The 20,448-nt window shown below is 62.0% G+C and overlaps 1 protein-coding gene across 5 annotated transcripts in view; it reads left to right on the top strand.

Annotated features, from left to right (window-relative positions):
• Positions 1-20,448, top strand: part of MEGF6 (multiple EGF like domains 6) — a 70,545-nt gene that overhangs the window by 49,034 nt on the left and 1,063 nt on the right. For 2 of the 5 annotated variants that reach the window (XM_064281130.1, XM_064281134.1), the window contains exons 7-34: positions 111-230; positions 553-675; positions 1,371-1,544; positions 1,874-2,005; positions 2,876-3,004; positions 5,177-5,305; positions 6,222-6,356; positions 6,432-6,566; positions 9,630-9,755; positions 10,337-10,468; positions 10,539-10,667; positions 10,949-11,080; positions 11,795-11,923; positions 12,011-12,139; positions 12,459-12,587; positions 12,939-13,067; positions 13,312-13,440; positions 13,720-13,848; positions 14,106-14,234; positions 14,401-14,532; positions 14,760-14,888; positions 15,392-15,520; positions 16,560-16,688; positions 16,907-17,035; positions 17,432-17,560; positions 17,660-17,788; positions 18,461-18,589; positions 20,137-20,187. In XM_064281130.1, coding sequence (XP_064137200.1) covers positions 111-230; positions 553-675; positions 1,371-1,544; positions 1,874-2,005; positions 2,876-3,004; positions 5,177-5,305; positions 6,222-6,356; positions 6,432-6,566; positions 9,630-9,755; positions 10,337-10,468; positions 10,539-10,667; positions 10,949-11,080; positions 11,795-11,923; positions 12,011-12,139; positions 12,459-12,587; positions 12,939-13,067; positions 13,312-13,440; positions 13,720-13,848; positions 14,106-14,234; positions 14,401-14,532; positions 14,760-14,888; positions 15,392-15,520; positions 16,560-16,688; positions 16,907-17,035; positions 17,432-17,560; positions 17,660-17,788; positions 18,461-18,589; positions 20,137-20,187 — 3,585 coding nt within the window. The remainder of the gene's footprint in view (positions 1-110; positions 231-552; positions 676-1,370; positions 1,545-1,873; positions 2,006-2,875; positions 3,005-5,176; positions 5,306-6,221; positions 6,357-6,431; positions 6,567-9,629; positions 9,756-10,336; positions 10,469-10,538; positions 10,668-10,948; positions 11,081-11,794; positions 11,924-12,010; positions 12,140-12,458; positions 12,588-12,938; positions 13,068-13,311; positions 13,441-13,719; positions 13,849-14,105; positions 14,235-14,400; positions 14,533-14,759; positions 14,889-15,391; positions 15,521-16,559; positions 16,689-16,906; positions 17,036-17,431; positions 17,561-17,659; positions 17,789-18,460; positions 18,590-20,136; positions 20,188-20,448) is intronic. The other 3 variants (XM_064281131.1, XM_064281133.1, XM_064281132.1) reach the window with 3 other exon arrangements.

Genomic DNA, 20,448 nt, shown 5'->3' with positions numbered 1-20,448 from the left:
ATGGGGGTGCCTGTGATCATGTGTGGGTGTGTGGTGGTGGGTGGGTGGCCCTGGATGGTGGGCATGGGTTGGTGGTGCCCATGCCAGCAGCTCCCGGTGTGCGCCCATAGACGTGGACGACTGTGTGGACTCACCATGCTGCCAGCAGGTCTGCACCAACACTCCTGGTGGGTATGAGTGTGGCTGCTACGCGGGCTACCGGCTCAGCGCTGACGGCTGTGGCTGTGAGGGTAAGTGCCGTGGCCTGGGTTGGGGTGTGGGAGGAGCTGGGCTGACTGGACCACCTGTGTGCACGAGGCCTTGCCCTCTACACACTCTGCCTCTGTGCACTGGTTGAGCGCCTGCCCTATGCAGGGCTGTGCTGACCTGTGACCAGCGGTCACTCACTTGGACTGAGCCTGCACCCTGGCTGCTCCCAACCTGGCCTAGTGGGGCAGGGTGACCACCATCACCCTACCCTAGGATGGGAGGATGGCTGGGAGGGACTTGGGCAGGGCCAGCCCATTGTCCAGCCCTGTAGGATGGCCTCCGAAACCCTGTGATTGCCCGCAGACGTGGACGAGTGTGCCTCCGGCCACAGCGGCTGTGAGCACCACTGTGCCAACCTGGCCGGCTCCTTCGAGTGCTCCTGCGTGGCAGGCTTCCGGCTGCTGGAGGACCGCAGGGGCTGCGCCCGTGAGTCCCCACCATACCTGCCTGCTCACTCCCCAACCTTTCCTTTTTAGGGTCTGAGTCCAGTGCTCCCCCCACGTCACTGCTCTCTGTGTGCCCTTCCAGACCCCCTTGCCATCCCTCCCTCTGAACACTTGCTCTGTCTTGGGGTCTGGGTTGGCTTTGCCACACCCCCTCCTGCTGGGACTGGCCGTGGGTGCTGATGGCAGCATGGGGAGGGGGCTGCTCAGACGGTATACTCTGAGCCAGGTGATGTTCAGGGGTCCCGGTGGTCCATGGTTCCTGTCAGGTGAAAGAAGGGACCACAACCTAAGTGACACCATCCCAGGCGACACAGAGTCCAAAGGAGACAGAACCCTGCCTGCCTCTCACCCCTCTTCATGCCTCAGAGTCCTGGCCAGGAGTCTGCATACTTCAGGGCCAGAGCGGGGATGGGCTGGTGGTGGTGGTGGCGTGGGTCAAGCCTACAGGACCTGGGCCTTCTGTGTCCTGGAAGCAGTGTCACTGGGGCAGCAGGGACAGCCCTGTGAGCAGGGCGCAGAGGGGGCAGCTTCGGAAGCAGTGACCGGCTCCCCCTGGGGTGGGGGCTGCACGGAGGGGCTGGACAGGCCCTGCCCAGGAGATGCTGTGGGAGGGGGAGGGTGTGACCCCTGTCTGGCCGGGTGTTGGGAGCCGGGCTCAGTGGCCTTTGCCCCCAGCACTGGAGGAACTGGCGGTGGACCTGGACGGTCAGCTGCCCTTTGTGCGCCCCCTGCCCCACATCGCGGTGCTGCGGGACGAGCTGACCCAGCTCTTCCAGGACGAGGAGGACGGCTTGGCTGACGAGGAGGAGACGGAGGCACGGAGCGAGCACAAGTTGGCCGAGAAGTTCGGTGAGGGTCGCGCCCGGCCTAGGGGCTCTGCTCTCATGGCGTTGGAACCCCCTCCTAGGGGCCTGGCCGCTGCCTCCTGCAATGTCCTGTTGATCAAGGTCCAGAGTGGCCATGCATTTGTTTGATTTGCGCAGCATGTCTGGCTGAGCTGGACCAGAGTAACCCCAGCCTCCAGTGGGGGGTGGAAAGGGTGCTTTCAGGTCCTACCTCACAGGGTCCCCCCTCCCCAGCTGGCCTGTAGGCCTGAGCCTGAGGCTCTTTGCTTGCTGAGGCTGAGCATACCTGAGGTTGGGGTCACCCTCTGAGACCCCTTGTCCCGCTGCCCGCAGTCTGTCTGGACAACTCCTTCGGCCACGACTGCAGCCTGACCTGCGATGACTGCAGCAATGGGGGTACCTGCCTGCCAGGCCTGGACGGCTGCGACTGCCCTGAGGGCTGGACTGGACTTGTCTGCAACCAGAGTGAGGCCGGGAGTGGGGTGAGGGCATGGGTGGGGATATGGTGGACAGGTCCTTTGGGCAGCCATGGCCCCATTCACTTACTCCTCCCACCAGCCCCGGGCAGAGGCTCCCCGTGATCCACTCACTCATTTACTCATGCATTCATTTGTTCACTCACTCATTCATGTATTTACTCACTCACTCATATAGTCATTCATGCTATCACTCACTCATTCATTCATTCATTCCCTCAGGCAGTCATTCATGCATTCCATAAGTACGAATCACTGTCTGCTCTGTACCTTGGGAACAGCAAGGCCAGGTGTTTGTCCCTCTCAAGTGCCACAATCTACAGGACTCAGCAACAAGCCAGCAGCTAACTAACTAAGACCATTACAGGTGGTGATCAGGAAAATGGAGTGATCAGGAAACAAGGAGGGGTCTCAGAAGTGTCACCGGCAGGAGAGGCTTCTCTGGCTCAGGCAGTCGAGAACCATTGTACCCATGACCTGGGTGGGAGCAGTGACTCCTGGCTTATAGCTGTCCCAAAGCCTGCTCTCCCATGCCTCCGTCCAGAGCCTTTCCCACACCCTGCCCAGCCCCCTAGACCACATTTTGCTGTTTGGTCTCAAGGGAAGTAACAATTGCTCATAAGCGTATGCCTGTTTGAACATGCCGGTTGAGTAGGGACTGTGCTTTGTTGAGCTCAGACGGAGAAGATGCAGGGATTGATTACTGGGCGTGGGTGGGGACAATGGTGTAATAGTGCCGACATCTGTTGCTCCAAGCAGCAGCTTCTGAACTGGGTGGTTCAGACCCCAGGAGGGTGGTTCAGCATGTTTGGAGCCTTTCTGCTGCCAGTCACCCTGGTTCTTAACATTCCCCTTGTAGCGTGTCCTCCAGACACCTTTGGGAAGAACTGTAGCTCCTCCTGCAGCTGTCAGAATGGCGGGACCTGCGACCCTGTGATGGGGGCCTGCCGCTGCCCCCCAGGCGTCAGTGGAGCCCACTGTGAGGATGGTGTGTGCAACTCTCTTGGGCCCCTGGAGCCATCCTTGGGGAGGGTGTACAAGAGGAGGGGGGAGCATCACCTAACAGCTCTCCTTGCTTGCTCTCTCCAGGTCTCCTTTTTTCCCTGTGGTGGGGACAGTAATGCTGTGCTTGGCTTAGACCCCCTTCTCTTTGGGTCGTACCTGAGGGGGAGGGATGAGGCCCTGTGGGGAGAGGGCACAGATTTCTCACTGCATGCTGATTTCCCTGGACTCTAACTCTAGCAGATGATGAAGTCTTGACAGAAGAACAGCCCTTTTGGAATTTGTTCCCTTTGGAGGTAGTGAGGTCTCCATTCCTGGAAGCATTCAAATAGAGCTGTATGATGGCTGGGTGGGAAGTGCAGAAGGAATGAGTCATGGGCTGGTGGCTAGAGGGCTGATGCTAACGTCCTTTCTAACCCTGAAGTTTCAGCATTTCAGGAGCAATTAGAACCAGTTGCCATTGAAATTGACTCACTCATAGGGACCTCATGGGTGTCAGAGTAGAACTGTGCCCCATGGGGGTTCTCAATGGATGATTTTTCAAAAGTAGATCACCAGGCTTTTCTTCCAAGGAGCCTTTGGGCGAACTCGAACCTCCAGCCCTTCATTTAGCAGCCAAGAGCTTTCACTGTTTGCACCCTCCAGGGACTCAGGAGAAATGAAAGTCCACACAATTGAGTTCCCAGGAGATTAACGCTTAGTCTTTAAGTCTTCAGGCCTATAAATTCTGCCTCTTTCTGGTGATGTAGCTAACACTGCCCTGCCTTAGTGGGGGAGGAGAGCAATTAGGGAGCCTGACCCGATGCTTGGGGCAGCAGAGCCGTGTGCGCTGTGCTTTGTGGAGGCCTCAGTCTGCCCTTCAGGGCTCCCTGCCTCTCCTCTCTCTGTCAGCCTCTGAGTCCCTGTACCCTCAAGGCCCTGCCTTCCGCTGTGCTTCGCTTCCCTTTCTGCCTGCATTTTCACCTTCTGGAGGAGGAGACCTGAGAGTTGTGCGTGCTGGCGGCTCTGCAGACCTGCAGGACTGAATGTGTTGCTTCTGCTTTGAGGTGTTCTATGGCTTCCTGGAGGAGCCCTGGTGGCCCAATGGTTAAGCACTTGACTGTTAACTGAAAAGTCAGTGATTCGAACCCATCAGCTGCTCCTCGGGAGAAAAGACCTGGCAATCTGCTCCCAAAAAGATTACAGCCTGGGAAACCCCATGGGGCAGTTCTACTCTGCCCTACAGGGTCACTGTGAGTTGGAGTTGACTTGACAGCACACATCAACAACATGACCTCCTGAAGGCCTGGGTCTCAGCTGGGCTCACCTAGGGGGGTCACCAGATGCACCTGTGTAGGGGAGCTGGAGGAGACCAAGCACCCAGGGAGTCTGGCAGGCAGGCTTTTGGGAGCCCGGTGTTACTGTCCTAGGCTCTGGGCATTCCTGGGCTTGTGGCTGCATCACTCACTCTGTCTCCGACGTCACACGGCCTCCTCTTCTTCCGTCTCAAACTGCCCTCTGCCTTTCTCTTCTAAGAATGCCTGTGAGGGGATTTAGGGCCCACTGGGTGATCCAGGATGATTTTTTCTCAAGATCAGGAATTACAGCTGCAAAAACCCTTTCCCAAATAAGGCCATGCTCACAGGTTCTGGAGATAAGGACGTGGACATATCTTTTGGAGATACCTGTTACCCCACTACAGCCCTTCAGTTGGAGGGACATGGGGCAGGGTAGGCCAGAGACGAAGAAAACAGGGCACCTGGGGGCTCTGGCCGGGACCTGTCCAGTTGGGACATCCGTTCCTCTTTAAGATCCTGGATGCTGGGCTCGGTAACAACTGTGGGTCAGAAGTTACGATGCTCCAGGAGAGCCGGACAAGATATTTGTGCCATTCTGGTCTGCGCTGGGGCTCTGCTTGGCCTCTCACCATGCTGCCATCCAGGCCACAGAGCTGGGTGGGGTAGCAGATAGGCAGGGAGAGTCCAGCCACTCCACCCAGTGCCTGCCCTACCCTTGTGGACCCTCTGCCTCCTGAGTCTCTTGTGTCTTGGCACGCAGAGGCCTCCCTCCACCTGGTACAACCATGCTGGGTACTGCGTCCTCACAGTGTGTCCTGGGTGGGCCCTGTGTCATGCCCACCCCCCACTTCCTCCCTCCACTGTGCCCGCTGCCCCCCCAGGCTGCCCCAAGGGCTTCTATGGCAAGCATTGCCGCAAGAGGTGCCACTGCCCCAACCGAGGCCGCTGCCACCGTGTCTACGGGGCCTGCCTCTGCGACCCAGGGCTCTACGGCCGCTTCTGCCACCTGGGTGAGTCCCGCTGAGCTGCTGCAGCATTGAGGGAGAGTCGGGTGTGGGGGACAGGCCCGTGTACCTCACTCACTGTGTGCTGGGGGCTTGTGCCTTTTGGGTTGGGTTTGACTGTTCACCATTTTGTGGATGATGAGCTCAGGGCTCAGAGAGGTCACCCAGCTAGGAGGGGGCAGGGGGCCTGGGGTCTCCCTAGTCTACTCTCTTGACTGAGCTGGCCTCCAGGGCATCCAGCTGGGTGGCCTCACCCTCAGGGTACAGCGTGGTGTCAGGGGAGGGCAGCCCCTAGCCCTGGATCTGGGACACCAGGTGGGCTGAGGAGTGGGCAGAAACCTAGCTGATGCCACCCGGAGTCAGGGTGACAAGGAAGCCACCTTGCATACTGGGCAGGAGCCTTGGAAGCTTCCAGGGCACAGAGCTGATCTTGGGTGTTTGAGATTCCTGGCGGTGAGGCAGTGTCTGCAGACATTCTTAGACACCAGGAGGGGAAGGGCTGTGGCTGCTGGAGGGAGGGTGGATGGGGACAGTGAGCTTCAGTGCAGCCTCACTTTGAGCTATTTGTCACATGGGATTATTTAGAGGAGAAAATAGGAATTCTGAGAAGTTCAGGGACTTTGTTAGCTGGGAGGTGGTGTGACCTGGGACGAGTCCCTGGACTTCCCTGAGTCTTGTTTGTCTATAAAAGGGATGAGATAGTCATCGCAGTCCCTGGGATGAGGTGCTGGGCTCCCCAGAGAGTGCTCAGTTAATAAAGGGCACGGTGGCTGCGTGGGGCGTGGGACGTGCTGGCTGTGCTCGGCCTTGGAACAAGAGCTGAGTGCATGGTGCTGAGGCCTGGGGCTAGGGCTCTGTGGACGCAGCTGGGGAGGCGGCACAGACAGCAGCAGGCTTGTCTCCGTGGTGTCTCTGGCTGCAGCCTGCCCCCCATGGGCCTTTGGACCGGGCTGCTCGGAAGAGTGCCGCTGTGAGCAGCGGAACACGCAGGCATGTGACCGGAGGGACGGCAGCTGTGCCTGCAAGCCGGGCTTCTGGGGAGAATGGTGCCAGCATGGTGAGTGTGGGTGGGTGGGGGCAGGGAGGGGGGTGTCCTGGGGCCCGCTGACCTCCCCTGCCTTTGTGCCCACAGAGTGCCAGCTGGGTTTTTTTGGGCCGGGGTGCCAGCAGGCGTGCACCTGCCCACCAGGTGTGGACTGCGATCCCAAGAGTGGTGAGTGTCAGAATCAGTGTCCCGCCGGCTACCAGGGCAAGGACTGTGACCAAGGTGAGTGGCCAACCCTGGGCCCCCAGGGATCTGGGGGTGGTCAAGGCCGCATGGCCCAGGATGCAGGTGGCTGCAGAGGTGCTGCAGAGCCAGGCTGAGGGGGCTGACACCTTTACCTGCCTGAGTCACTGCACCTGTAGCAGCACTGGTGACTGGTCTGTCAGTCCCTCTGCTCCTGGAAGGGCTGCTCAGGGCCAGACTGGTCATCCAGAATCACTCACTCACTCCACTGGTAGATCCAGAGTACCCTTTGAGCTTGATGCTGGGCTGCAGGAGCTCCATCCTGGCAGTGTGAGAAAGCAGGTGAATAGGCTCCTTGGGGATACCTGGGGGAGATGTGGGGGAGGCAGCTGCTCTTGGAGAGAAGTCTGGGCTGCAGGTGCCAACATGGGGCGTGGGTGCAGCGATGGAGGTTCCCTCCACATGGATGCTGCAGCCTGGGGGTAGGTAATAGGCTCAGAGCAGTAGGCTGAGGTTGAGGCCTGGGTACCCACATTTCCATGGTGGGAGACAGGGAGTGGCCATGCAGTGGATCAGTGGACTCAGCCCCAGGGGTCCCAGGAGGCCTGGCAGCCCAGAGGAGGATCCAGGAGGAGGGCACTCTGGACCTGCTTAATTGTACCCGGAACCCCGGGGTTGCCCAGGAGGTGTGGAGCTGGGCTTTGCTGGAGAGGGTTGGGAAGGTGGGGAGTGAGGCGCTGTCCTCAGTCTGGTAGGAGGCAGGCCTCCCACCCTCCAAGCCCATCCGCCTGGCCGGGTGGGTGCTGGATGATTAAGAAGGATTGGGAGAGGGCCCAGCTGGAGCTAGGACTCACCGGGCCTCTTTATGTTCGAGGTGCGGCTGACGAGTGTCCTTGGAGCCTTCTGCTCCTCCATCCCATGGTGATAGGAAATACCTAAGTGTTGTCATTGTCAGAGGAGGGAAGGGAAATATGAGTAAGAGAGCCCGTGGCAGCTGCTGCTGACAGACGCTGGGCTGGTCAAACCCTCCCTTAGCATGCGGTGCACACATACCCACGCCTGCCAGCCCGAGGCAGATGGGCAGCAGGGAACCTGTGGGGGCAGCACCAAGACGGAGGCGGACACCAGCACTGCCCCTCCTACAGGGCTAGTCCAGGGGTCTCGCCTGGCTCCAGCTTCCACCCCCCAGGCTGAGCAGAGGGGCCAGCGGTGGGAGCAAGGACACCCCTGCTGGCCGTCTTAGGCCACGCTACCATACAGGCTGCAAAGCCCAGGGACGTAGGCCTGCACCCCATCCCATGGACCCTCCCGAGTGTGCCACCACACCAGCCTATTGGCTGAGATGCTGAAGACCCTTCCAAGGGTGAGATAGAAGAGCCTCAAACCCAACTGGTGGTTTTTGGTTTTTGGTTTCCTTTTTCTTCAGGAACCTTTAGAGCCCCAAAGATGAACCACAGGAAGTGACACACATAGTCTGAGGGAAGTGGTGGGCTCCTCAGTGCTGTTAGGTGTGGAAACTATTACAGACCAAAAAACGCGGCTGCCCCCAATTAGTGGAGAGGAGGCTCCAGGAGGCCTGGCGGGCCTGCTTCAGCCGGCGTGGCTGGCTTTGCCTTTCCCTGTCCACACCATGTGTGTGCAGCATCTACTGAGTGTATATGTGTAGTGTGAGGCACCTATTGTGCACACGTGTGCTGCACCTGTGGTCCTGTTGATGTGCCTGTGTCCCTGGGGGTGGGATGTGGGTGTGTGCCCACAGGGGACCGGCCCCTCACGACAGGCTTATCAGGGGTTGTCCTCAAGTCCCGTATTCCCAGAGTCCCCTTTCACGGCCTTGGAAGACCCCCATCTTGGGACTCTGCCCTGTCCTTCTGACACTCCTCCCCCAGGCAGGGATGTCCTCAGTGCTTAGCCCCAACTTTGGGTGCTTTGCTCAGTGGGGATTGTGAGTCTTTGAGCATGGAGCCTGGTGCTACTGTAGCCTGAACCTCAAGGCTGCCATGAACACCTTCCTGAGCCCAGGGGGTGCTTTCCTGCAGCAGCAAGTGGGGCGTTGGAGCACCCTCGGTACTGGGGCAAGGAAGGAGCTGTCTCCTGCACCCCAGGGTTACCCCCAGTTTTGCACTCAGTTGTCCTGGGGCAGGGAGGCCGAAACTGGGCCCTGAGGGACAGGGCAAGCATGGACGTGTGAATCCCTTCAGCCAGGGACCCTGAACTCTGCTGATGAAGGCTCCGGGGCTTCCAGGACCCAGGACCCTGCATGGCCATGGGGAGCAGTGGGGATGGGGCTCTGCAGAATCCCCCTTCTTCCTGAGGCCTTACTGTGTGCCTAGAGCTGGCCTGAGTCAGCCCTTCCCAGTATGTCCCCTCACCCTTCCTGTCTTACTGACCTTGCTGTAAGTAGAGGTGTCAGACAGGCAGGCCTGCAGGAGGACCCTCCCTTCTCTTAGTCTGTGGGACACCTGGTCTGCTCCCTCCCACCCCTACCCCATCCTACTGGGAAAGGGCTGCAGCTCCGGGGGTAGGCGGGCAAATGCAGACCCTCACTGCTCTCTAGGGGTCTGGGGCTGAGTACTTGTAAGGGGTGACACACACATCCCACGCCTCCCAGCTGGGCAAGAGCTACAAGGGGAGGGGGCTTGTGGGGGGGACTGGACTGTCATCCCCAGGTGGGGCTTGGAGCACAGGCCAGCAGAGAGCCCCCAGGGGGCGAGCAAAGGTGGGGACCTGAAAAGCCTGGCTTCAGCGGTCCGTGGGAGCTCTCCAGGGTCCTGGATGGCCGGGACTCAGCTGGAGCAGCCTCATCCTCCGGCTACTTGTCCCCACTCATGACCCCATTTGTGACCCCACTTCTGCCTATCTGTGCTCCTGAGGCCCCTCCTGGCCCTGCACTGCAGCACCCCCTCCCCAGCTCCTTCCTGTGACCTGCCCTGGTCACCAGGGGACCTGGCTGTGTTCAGCAGCCCTGCCGGAACTGGAGCAAGAGCAGGCTCCTGGGAGGGAGTGGGTTCGGGACCCCATTGCCGGGATCCCCCGAGGGAGGAGAGGCTCCCGGCTGGACCAGTATGGGGGTGCTGAGGCACATTCTTCTCTCTCCTGCAGAGTGCCCCAGGGGGACGTTTGGTGTGAACTGCTCCGTCTCCTGCTCCTGTGGGGAGGCCCCCTGTGACCGGGTCACGGGGCAGTGCCTGTGCCCGCCAGGGAGGACTGGGGATGACTGTGGGGCAGGTGAGTGGCAGGTGGCGTCGCAGAGTCCCCCCCTTGCCTCCCCACAGTGTTAGGGGACCCCGGCCCCATCCCTGAACTGTTAAATTCCTTTGAACCCTCGCACTGACAGTGTTTGGAAGTACCTGGCCTCAGACCATGTTTGGGGCCCTGACAGTGATTAATGAACCCTTGACCCCTACTCCAACAGTGTATGGGGACCCTTGATCGCAGACCATGTTTGGGGGACCCGGCCCCAGCCCGGAGCTCTGCAGACCCAGCCCCGCCCCCAGCAGCTGTGGAGCCCTGCTGAGCCAACAAGGCTGGGTCTGGAGTGTGGGTGTTTGTGTCCTGTGGGGGGACAGCTGGGGGCCTGTTGGCTATTTGCGGGCAGCCAAAGGTCAGCCAGCACAGCCCCTGGCCCACGGTCTGCTCACCACATGGGGGCCTCTCCAGGGCTCATGGTGATACCTGCTGAACTGTCCCTGGGGATGGTGTGGCATCCTGCAACCTCTCCCGGCCCTGGGTGGGCTGCTGGTGGTGCTGAGGCGCTCACGCCCAGGCCAAGAGCTGCGGGGGTCACTGACCAGGCATGGGGGGCTTAGAGTGTCCCGAGGGCCGCTGGGGACTCGGCTGCCAGGAGATCTGCCCCGAGTGTGACCATGGTGCCAGCTGTGACCCTGAGACAGGAGCCTGCTTGTGCCCACCCGGCTATGTGGGTAGCCGCTGTCAGGATGGTGAGTGGGGCCTTGGTTGTGCCTCGGGGTGGGGGCCGGGCCCAGGTGCTCACTCTCTCTTCCCCTGCAGTGTGCCCAGCAGGCTGGTTTGGGCCTGGCTGCCAGGCCAGGTGCTCCTGTGCCAACTCGGGGCACTGCCACCCAGCGACCGGGCAGTGCAGCTGCACCCCGGGGTGGACGGGCCTTGACTGCCGCAGAGGTATGCAGGGGTGGAGGTCCTTCACCTGTACTGTCTCCCTGCCATACACAGGGTTCCCCCAAGATGGAGAGCGCTGGGGTCCCTCCTGACATGACCCTCCACTCCATCAACCTTGCTGGGTGCCCTGGGCTCCTTCACCTGCAGCCACCTCCCTGCCTTAAGCAGGGCTCCCTGGGACTGGCGTACACTGGGGTACCTCCCAAGATGCCCCCCTGACCTCTGAACTTGCCGGTGGCTGTGGGCCCCGCTGGGCCTGCGCTGAGTGACTGCCTCTGTTGCAGCCTGTGACGGGGGGCACTGGGGGCCTGACTGCAGGCACCTCTGCAACTGTAGTGCTGGGCGTGGGAGCTGCGAGGCTGCCAGCGGCCGCTGCCTGTGCGAGCCTGGCTACGTGGGCCCACGCTGCGAGCGCCGTGAGTTGGGGGGGACCTTGGCTGTCCCCACCCCGCCCGAGGCCACAGGCAGGGGCCCCAAGTTTCAGGAGCCTAGGGGAGCCCCATCCTGTCTTCCGGGCCCAGAGAAGCAGGGGTGTGGTCCTGTCTGAGCTTACCCAGTCCCCACCCACTGACCGGGCCCTCGGGTCCCTGCCCCTTTTCTGTATCAGGAAAAGGGAACCCCCCACCAACCTCTGCCAGATGTCGCCCACTTGGACTGGCAGGCGGTGGTGGGGCGGGGGCCGTTACACCCCCTAGGGCACCTGGCACCTGAGGGAGGTGAGGAGGGAGAGCCCAGGGCTGGAGGGCACCCCTTTTAGTGCTGTGGGTTAGTGGAGTTCAGTTCGTCTTAGAGGTGGTCCTGGCTGAGGTCCCTAACCACAGAGGCTGATTCCTGGGCTTTAGAGGTGGGCTGGAGGGCCTGCAGAACTCCATATGGGTGACTCTCGTGGCGGCGGAAGGAGGACTTGGTGGGGTCCAGGGTGGTCCTGGCGCAGGTCTCTTAGAAGCAGCCCTGGACGAGGTCCCCTACCCCAAAGGCGGATGCCTGGGGCTCCCCCAAACCTACTCCCCTGGGGTTCGGGGTCTGACTGAGTGGACAGAGGGAGGGGAGCCCAGCCCTCTTCCTTGTGAGGTGCCCTTGCCCCACTGTCCAGGGCCCCTGCTGATGGTGGGCTGGGGCTGGTGCCTCAGGGTGTCCCCAGGGCCACTTTGGACCAGGCTGTGGGCAGCAGTGTCGGTGTGAGCATGGCGCGGACTGTGACCACGTCAGTGGGGCCTGCACCTGTGCGGCTGGCTGGAGGGGCACCTTCTGCGAGCGTGGTGAGCCCGGTGGTGGTGAGCGGGGTGTGCCGGGTGGGCCTGGGGCCTCGGCACCTGGGCCTCCCATCACCACCCCCTCTCTTGTAGCCTGCCCTGCCGGCTTCTTTGGCGTGGACTGCCTCAGGGCCTGTGACTGCGTTGGTGGAGCCCCCTGTGATGCCGTGAGTGGGGCCTGTGTCTGCCCAGCGGGCCGGCGTGGCCCCCGTTGTGATCAGGGTGGGTGAGGCTGCGAAGCTTCTGGTGCTGCTGGGGTGGGCCTGGTTTGAGCAGGAGTTGGGGGCTGGCCCATTTGTTGATGTCTGGGTGGGGGAGGGGGTTCAGAACCACCAGGCAGCCACACTTGCTATTAACCCCCGGAACGCTGTTTGCCCTTGCGGTTTGCAGTGTCCCTGTTGTGGGCGGCCCAGGCCCAGGAGGGGGATATGGCTACAGAAGGAAAGGGACACATAGGTTCTGGGACCCTGGTGGGTCTCCAGGGTCAGCCCCTCTAAGGCCGTAACCATGCCCCCCTGCCCCCCCTCCCCGCCCCACGCAGCCTGCCCTGCCCAAACCTACGGGCTCAACTGCAGCCAGACTTGCATCTGTGCCAACGGGGCGACCTGTGACCCAGTGCTTGGGTGGTGCCGCTGCACCCCAGGCTGGATGGGGCCCACCTGCCTGCAGGGTAAGCCTGCCTGGGGGGCCTCCAGGAAGTGGGGGATAAGGATTCCTGTTCTAGCAGTCCAGGGACTAGGCCCCAGTGGTGCTTGGTCCTCGCTGGGCCATGTGGGGTCGCTTGGGTATGGATGGCTGGGGTGGATGCCAGACCTGCCTGGAATAGCAGGCGGCAGTGGCGGGGGGGTGGCTGTCACACCCTCACAGGACATCTGGCACATGAGGAAGGGGTGCCCAGGGCTGGAGGGTCCTGGAGCAGATCATCTTAGAGGTGACCCTGGTTAGGTCCCCACCCCAAAAGCCGATGCCAGGGCTTTGGGGTCTGGCTGGCTGACACTGCGGTGGCCCCCTCCTCTCCCAGCCTGCCCTGCAGGGCTATATGGCGTGGACTGCCAGCACCCCTGCGTCTGCCAGAATGGAGGCACCTGTGACCCTGTCTCAGGCCACTGCTTATGCCCAGAGGGCTGGGCTGGCTTGGCCTGTGAGCAGGGTAAGCACAGTGAGCTGAGGGGGGCCCCCTGGGGGTTTGTGGGAACCAAGGCTGCACCTCAATCTACCCCAGCCTAGGAGGCTTTCTGGTCAGTGGCAGTGTCCTCTGTGTGGCCATGGCCTGCAGGGTGACCAGCCCCATCACCTCTCCTTCTGAGTGTGGTCCCCATGGCTCTGCGTACAGGAAGCATGGGCAGGGTTTCTGGGGCCCAGGGGGACACTCACCCTGTTTCCCACCCCTGCAGAATGTCTCCCCGGCCACTTTGGGGCCAGCTGCCAGCACAGCTGTGACTGCCTCAATGGGGGTTTCTGCAACCCCCGAACAGATGCCTGCCTCTGCCCGGCCGGCTGGGGCGGGGACAGGTGCCAGAGCCGTGAGTGAGAGGGGCAGGGGCCCACTCTAGGGCTGAGGTTGTGGAGGTGAGGGGGCTCGCAGAGGGGGCTGGTGGGGGTGGCTGCCTTCTGGGCTGCCAGGGGTCCCCATGGAAGGGTCCCCACCTAGGAAGGCAGCCTGATGGGGGTGAGGCTGCTTTGCCTGGTGTAGGGTGCATGTCTGGCCTCAGGCCCAGCCCTTCTGGGGGTGTGTGAAATGCAGGCGTAGGTGGGTAGAGGACTGTTCCTCTCTCAGCCCCTCCCCCATCTCCTTTCTGCAGCCTGCACCGAGGGCACCTTTGGGGCTGGCTGTCAGGAGCAGTGCGCTTGCCGGCAGGGAGCCCCCTGCCACCGTGTCACTGGCACCTGCCTCTGCCCCCCAGGATGGAGGGGTGCGAGGTGTGAGAGTGGTGAGCGCAGGGCCACCTGGTCACCAGCACCCCAGAGTTGGCGGGGTTACTCCACGCAGGGATGGCTTCAGGCCCACTCTGACCCCAGATGGAGGGGCACGAGGTGTGAGTGGTGAACACAGGCCCACCTGGTCACCAGCACCAAGGGCAGCTCCTGGGGGGTGCTCCTCCATGCAGGGATAGTTCCAGGCCTGCTCTGCCTCTGGGTCGCCCAGTCCTGCCTCCCAGAAGCCCCTCAGCCCATGCCCTCCTTGCAGCCTGCCCACCTGGCTGGTTTGGAGAGGCCTGTGCCCAGCGCTGCCACTGCTCACCGGGCACCGCCTGCCACCACGTCACTGGGGAATGTGGCTGCCCCCCTGGCTTCACTGGGCCTGGCTGTGAGCAGGGTAGGTGACCCACTGGTTGGCCAGGGCTGAGGGCTTGGTAGTGTCAGACCACATGAGCCCCTGAGTTGCACCCCAGAGCATCCCTCCATGGGAAACAGGGGACTTCTGGAGAGGGTGGGTGAGCTTGGATGTGGTCAGGACTGATGCCATTCCCACCTGCTCTCAGCCTGCCCACCTGGCACCTTTGGAAAAGACTGTACCCAGAGATGCCAGTGTCCCAGTGAGAACCAGTCCTGTGATCCCACCATGGGGACCTGCGTGTGTGCAGCTGGTTACCACGGCAGCAGCTGTCAGCAGCGTGAGTGCCCCTCATGCCCTGTACCCATCCCATACTCAGCTCACTAGCCTGAGTCTGCAGGAGGCCCTGCTCTGAGGGGGCAGTGGGATGTGCGGGGGCCTCACAAGGCCACTGGTCATTCCGCAGGAGGGCTAGGGGTGGTGTCACCTTGTGGGGGCACTGGACTGACCTCAGGGGCGCTGGGGGCAGTGTCCACCCCAGCCCTGGCAGCTGGCCCTCTCCCACAGGCTGCCCACCCGGGCGGTTTGGGCCTGGCTGTGAGCAGCAGTGTGTGTGCCACAATGGTGGCTCCTGTGACGCGGCCACAGGCGCCTGCCACTGCCCCGCTGGATTTCTGGGGGCCAACTGCAGCCTTAGTGAGTGGCTGGGACAGGAGTGGGGGACTGGGGCAGGGAGCAGGGTGGGGGGCTGGGGCAGGGGTGGGTGCCCTCCATGCACCTCTGCTAGTTTCAGACGGAGGTAATAGGAGGTGGCTGCAGCCCTGGGTGGTGTCCCCACTGGCCCTTTCTGGAGACTGCTGGGCAGCTTAGCCTCCCCCTGTATCTGCGGCCGAGCATCCTGCTGAGAAAAGGGTCCTTTCCTGAGCCATAGGGATGGTCCCTGGTGGAATCTGGGTTGGGCGTGCTGGTTGGTGGGGTGGGGGGCGGGCAATAGTAGCTGACGCAGAGCAGGCCTAGATGGCCCCAGCAGAGCCATAGGCGAAGGGGAGGGGCAGGGTGGTGGCATGGGAGTCAGCTGCACCTCTGTCTGGGCAATGGTGCTCCACCCCCTGGGCAAGGGGGGCACCCTCTGGGGAGAGAATGAGGAGCCAGTTGGTGGGCCAGGCCAAGGTGGCGCCCTAACTGGTCTCCTTTGGCAGCCTGCCCGCAGGGCCATTTTGGCCCCAACTGTGTCCGTGCATGTGAGTGTCGGGGGGGAGCGGCCTGTGACCCTGTGACGGGCACCTGCACCTGCCCCCCCGGGAGAACCGGCGCCCACTGTGAGCATGGTGAGTGTCCGACAGCAACGGCTGAGGGGAGTCCACTCTGCAGTGGGCACTGCCAGGAAGGGGCAGCCTGGTGATCAACCCAGCTCCTCAGTTTACTCCTCAAGTGGCCCTGGTGGGTAGGCAGCGTGAGTCCACCTGGAATGTCTGAGTAGTACATGGGGGAGCGTTGACAGCCCCCAGGCCTGGCCTTAACCAACAGGCCCTGAGGCTCGGGCCAGCAGGTGGTCTACTGAGTCCCTGTGGCTGGTGGAGCTGGACAGCCTCCAACCCAGAGTGCCCCAGCCCGTAGCAGAGGGATCAGGCAGCCATTCTTCATCTGAGGACGGAGCCAGGCTCCTGGCTGATGTCCTGCTGGAGCAACGTCCTGCTGGCCCTTTCCGCTGGTCCCAGGAGTCAGGGACTTGCTAAAGGGAGGCCCAGGGCACAGGCCATGGTGGAGAAACTGGGGCCTGGGGCATCATTTGTGGTGGGTCATGCTCGTGAAGGCACACCTGGTCCCTACAGCCACACCCACAGGCCTGTCCCCAATACTCTGTTAGACCTGGGCCATTTGCCACCCTCTGATGACACCCCCAGTTCTCAGCTTTGGGGGCTCCTTGGGAGCCTGTGTGCAGCAAAGTGTTAGCCATTCAAGGCCCTGGCCACTGCTTCCTCCACCTCTGGCACCAGCCTGCATGGGCCTGGCCTACCTCACCCGCAGGGAAGGACAAGCCCTCCCACCCACGTCCACTGATGGCCTGGCTGATCTCTCCCTGTGCCTGGGGATGTACACGCGCCCAAGCTGTGGAGGCCCATGTGCACTATGCTGCCGCCTCCTCCAGAGAAGCTTCCCTAAGCCCTGCCCCAGCCAGCCAGGCCAGGCGCTTGCAGCCCTGGGCATTTGCCAGGGAAGGGTGGTGCTCCTCCCAGCACAGGTCTGCCTGGGGCAGAGACCGGCATAGGGAGGGGGCCACAAGGGACACTTGTTAAGTGACTGTGGGACCTCATGGGGCATGTCCCATCCAGGGCTGAGCTCCCAGCAAGCCTCTTTCACCCACAGGCTGCCCCAAGAACCAGTTTGGCATGGGCTGTAAGGGTGCGTGCCTCTGCAGAAATGGGGGTCTGTGCCACCCTGCCAATGGCAGCTGTACCTGCAGCCTAGGCTGGACGGGGCCACACTGTGAGCAGGGTGAGTACCTGGCCGAGGGGAGGGGTTGGCACCCCGGCTGGGAGAGGCCTGGGCTCTGGAGGGCGTCGTGGGCCCCTGGCCTACAGGGGACCCTGGACTCCTGTAGGGCAGGCCAAGATTCAGGGTCATTTGGACTGGGTGCAGTGCGGAGGGACTGGGCCTTGAGCCCCATTCTTCCACCTCTGTGAGGGAGGCTTACCTGCTCACCCTTTCTGCAGCCTGCCCACCTGGGCGCTATGGTGCCGCCTGCCACCTGGAGTGTTCCTGTCACAATGGCGCGACCTGCGAGCCTACCACTGGGGCCTGCCACTGTGGCCCCGGCTTCTATGGCCCGGCCTGCGAGCACCGTGAGTGGGGGTGCCGGGACTCTCCCAGCCAGCTGGGCTGCTAGAAGGCCATCTGCTGCTCCCTGTGGGAATCCGGGCAGACTTTGGCCATGACAGTGACTGATTTCCCAAGTTATCCCTCCCAGCCCAATGAGATCCTGCCTGAAGCTCTCAGCAAGAGCTCCCTGGCCAGGAGCCTGGCTCTCCCTCAGGTCCACATCACCACCCCTCCTGCCTTGAGCACCTAGCCGAGGACAGGGACTCAGGGGACTGAGGGACAGAAGCGAAGGAGGGGGCTTCTCATGGGTGGCCCTTTCCCATTCTGGGTAAACTGAGGCCGGGGCAAGGCTGAGGAGTTGCTAGGAGGTTTCTATCACTTCCTCCCCTCACTCAGCTCTAACTGAGGTCTCCCCTCAGCCTGTCCCCCCGGCTTCCACGGGGCTGGCTGCCGGGGGGTATGCCAGTGTCAGCATGGAGCCCCCTGCCACCCCGTCACCGGCCAGTGCCTCTGCCCCGCGGGCTTCCAGGGCCAGTCCTGTCAGCAGGGTGAGTGCGCAGTGCCCTGCCCACCCTCGCCTTCCCCATGCTCCCTTCCCCAACCCTGCCTCCTGCGGTTGATGGAGCTGAGCCCATTGTCCCCTACAGGGTGTGAGCGGGGCTTCTTTGGAGAGGGCTGCCGGCAGCAGTGTGCCTGTGAGGGGGGAGCACCCTGTGACCCTGTCACCGGCCTCTGCCTCTGCCCGCCGGGGCGCACGGGAACCACCTGTGACCTCGGTGAGTCTGGGGTCTTCACAGGGGTGGGCCATGGGGCGGGTCTTTGTCAGGGGTGAGTATCATTTGAGCTGGATGAGGGCTCCCTGTGCCCTCTGCCCACTGGCACTGCACCTGCCCGGATCCCCCACACCCCCGTGTCCTGCCTCCCTCCATCTGTGGCCCTGGGGTGGGGGGGCGGATGGTGGTGGCAGGGAGAGGGAGCAGCACTAGGACTTTTGGAGTCCATGCATGGAGCTCCTGCTCAGTGCTATTCAAGGTCAGACCTGCCCTCTGGCTTCCCAGGGGCCCGGAGAGGGCTTTTCCCAGCATGGGGACCACAGTCATTGGTGGGAAGAAGACCCTCCCTGTCGGCCTGACTTGGGAGGCCCACCCTGAGGAAGGGAGGAGTTGCTTCTGTGCAGGGCAGACACCAGCCCCCTTGTGTCCTGGGAAGGAGCAGCCCTGACCGCTGGCTCCCTTTGCCGGCCAGGGGGACTTGGGACTGCGATTCTGGGTGCCTGCCCACCTAGGTCTGGCACTTTCCCACACAGGAGCTCAGGGGCTGCAGAGTGCTGTGGGGGAAGGTGGAGCAGGTTGTCATACTTCAGAGTGACCCCAGAGATGCTAGCCCTGCAACAGCCATGCCTGGACAGGCAGGGTTCACTCACAGCTGGTCTCTCTCCCGCCCCACAGAATGCAGAGGGGGGCGCTTTGGGCCCGGTTGCGCCTTGCGCTGTGATTGTGGGGGTGGGGCCGACTGCGATCCCGTCAGCGGGCAGTGCCACTGTGTGGATGGCTACACGGGGCCCACGTGCCGAGAAGGTGAGGGGAGCCCTGCGGGGGTGGGGAGACACTATCCCCTGGTCTCAGCCCTGCCCTGGGTCTACACCTCCCCTGCCCCTTGTCCCCAGACAAGGACCAGGTACATAACCATTCCAGCACTGGGTGCGTAACCATCCCTGCTCATATCCAGTGTAGGCAAGAGTGAGCCTTGTGGCCACTTACCCCACGTGGGCACACCATCACTACCGTCATGGCCCTGTGTGTGTGCACTCCAGTGCATGTGGGTGTGCACCACTGCATGTGTGCAAATGTGCGTGTTTGTGCCAGTGTGTACAATAGTGCATCTGTATGTACCACTGTGTGCATGTGAAAACCAGGTGTGTGTGTATACCAGTGTGTGCACCAGTGTGTGTGTGTGTGTGCATACAGTAGTGTGTGCATGTGCACCAGTTCATGTGCAAACACGCATGAATGCACTGAGTGTGGGAAGGTGGCAGTGATAGCCCCCTTGGTCTTTAAGCCCTTCGAGGCTCTGCTGGAACTTTCTGTCAACAGGCACAGCTCAGCAGTGCCCCCTGCTCCTTTTGGCCAGCCCATGTCCCTCTGGTGCCTGCTGGTTGCTCCTCCAGGTTCAGGAGGTTGGGAAGGCATGTCTGTGGAGGGGGGCAAAGGCCAGCCTTCAGTCCTGTGTGGCACAGACATGCAGACAGGGATGAGGGAGGGAGTCAGGCAGAGGGCTCTGGGTGTGGCTGCGAGCAGGTTCCAGACCTGGGGTTCTCACCTAGGGGCCCCAGACATGGACTCCGTGTTATGTGGGTATGCATCTTTCTGAGCCTCTCCAGGGTAGCCATGGACCCAAACTGTTAAGAGCTGTGGGAAGGGTTTGGAAGGGATTCCACCTCCTACAGACCAGTGTTGAGGCTTCAACTTGAGCGCTACTGTGCTTGGGGACGTACCGGTGACCATGGTGGCATCTAGTGGTCAGATACAGTACTGCAGCACAAGCTGACCCAGAGTGCACCTGGGCAGCGCGCTTGGGGAGCAATGCTGGAATTAACCTGGAGGTCTTGGGAGCCAGGCCCCCTCCTCCTCCCTGAGGGCTGGTGGGCCAGAAAGAAAGGCCTGGGTCTTGTGGCTGGTGTGAATCAGCGGCTGTCTGCTCCAACATGCCTTCCTTGAGCCCAGTGCCCTGGGGGGCTGCCTCAAGGCTGGGTGAGTCCAGGCCACCCTCGAGACCTCTCCCCTCCTGTCTCCCACGGCTGCCCACTGTTTGCCATCCAGGTCCCATGGGCAGGGCCTCCATGGCTGTCGGGAGTCCTGGGCTCTGCCCCCTGCCCAGGAGTGGCCCTGAGCAAGGCTCCTCCTCTCCTAGCGCCAAAGCCCAGCCTATGCTACCTGGGCAGGTCAGAGTGGGGGCTTCATTTGGGGAGGGGACCCTACTGCCTGAGTAGGAATGAGAATGGGGGAAGAGGCTGTGCTGGGTGGAGGTCCCTAGAGGCTCTGTGTGGGGTCAGGCCTTGTCGTACCTTTACTGCTACCCACCCAAGGGTGGGGGGCACTAACATGAGCTGTAGCCTATCCCCCAGCAGGTGGGCACCCCCAGCTTCTGGAGAGCCTGTCCTCAGCCCTGGGCCCAGGTAAGGGGGTGGGGGATGCTCACGTTGCCAGTGAGGCTGGCACGTGCCAGGAGGTAGCTTTATGGCTAAGGCCAAAGGAAGAATTTATCCATAACCTGGGCCCCATGGGGGTGGTGGGCGTCCACTGCACTGGGACCCACAGAATTTTTTTTTATTGTGCTTTAAATGAAGGTTTGCAGAACTAGTTTCTCATTAAACATTAGCACACATATCGTTGTATGACGTTGGTTAACAACCCCACGCCATGTCAACACTTTCCCT

This window comes from Loxodonta africana, chromosome 3 (assembly GCF_030014295.1).
Source record: "Loxodonta africana isolate mLoxAfr1 chromosome 3, mLoxAfr1.hap2, whole genome shotgun sequence".
Classification (NCBI taxonomy): Eukaryota; Metazoa; Chordata; class Mammalia; order Proboscidea; family Elephantidae; genus Loxodonta; species Loxodonta africana.
This window is presented reverse-complemented; position numbering and strand designations above follow the sequence as displayed.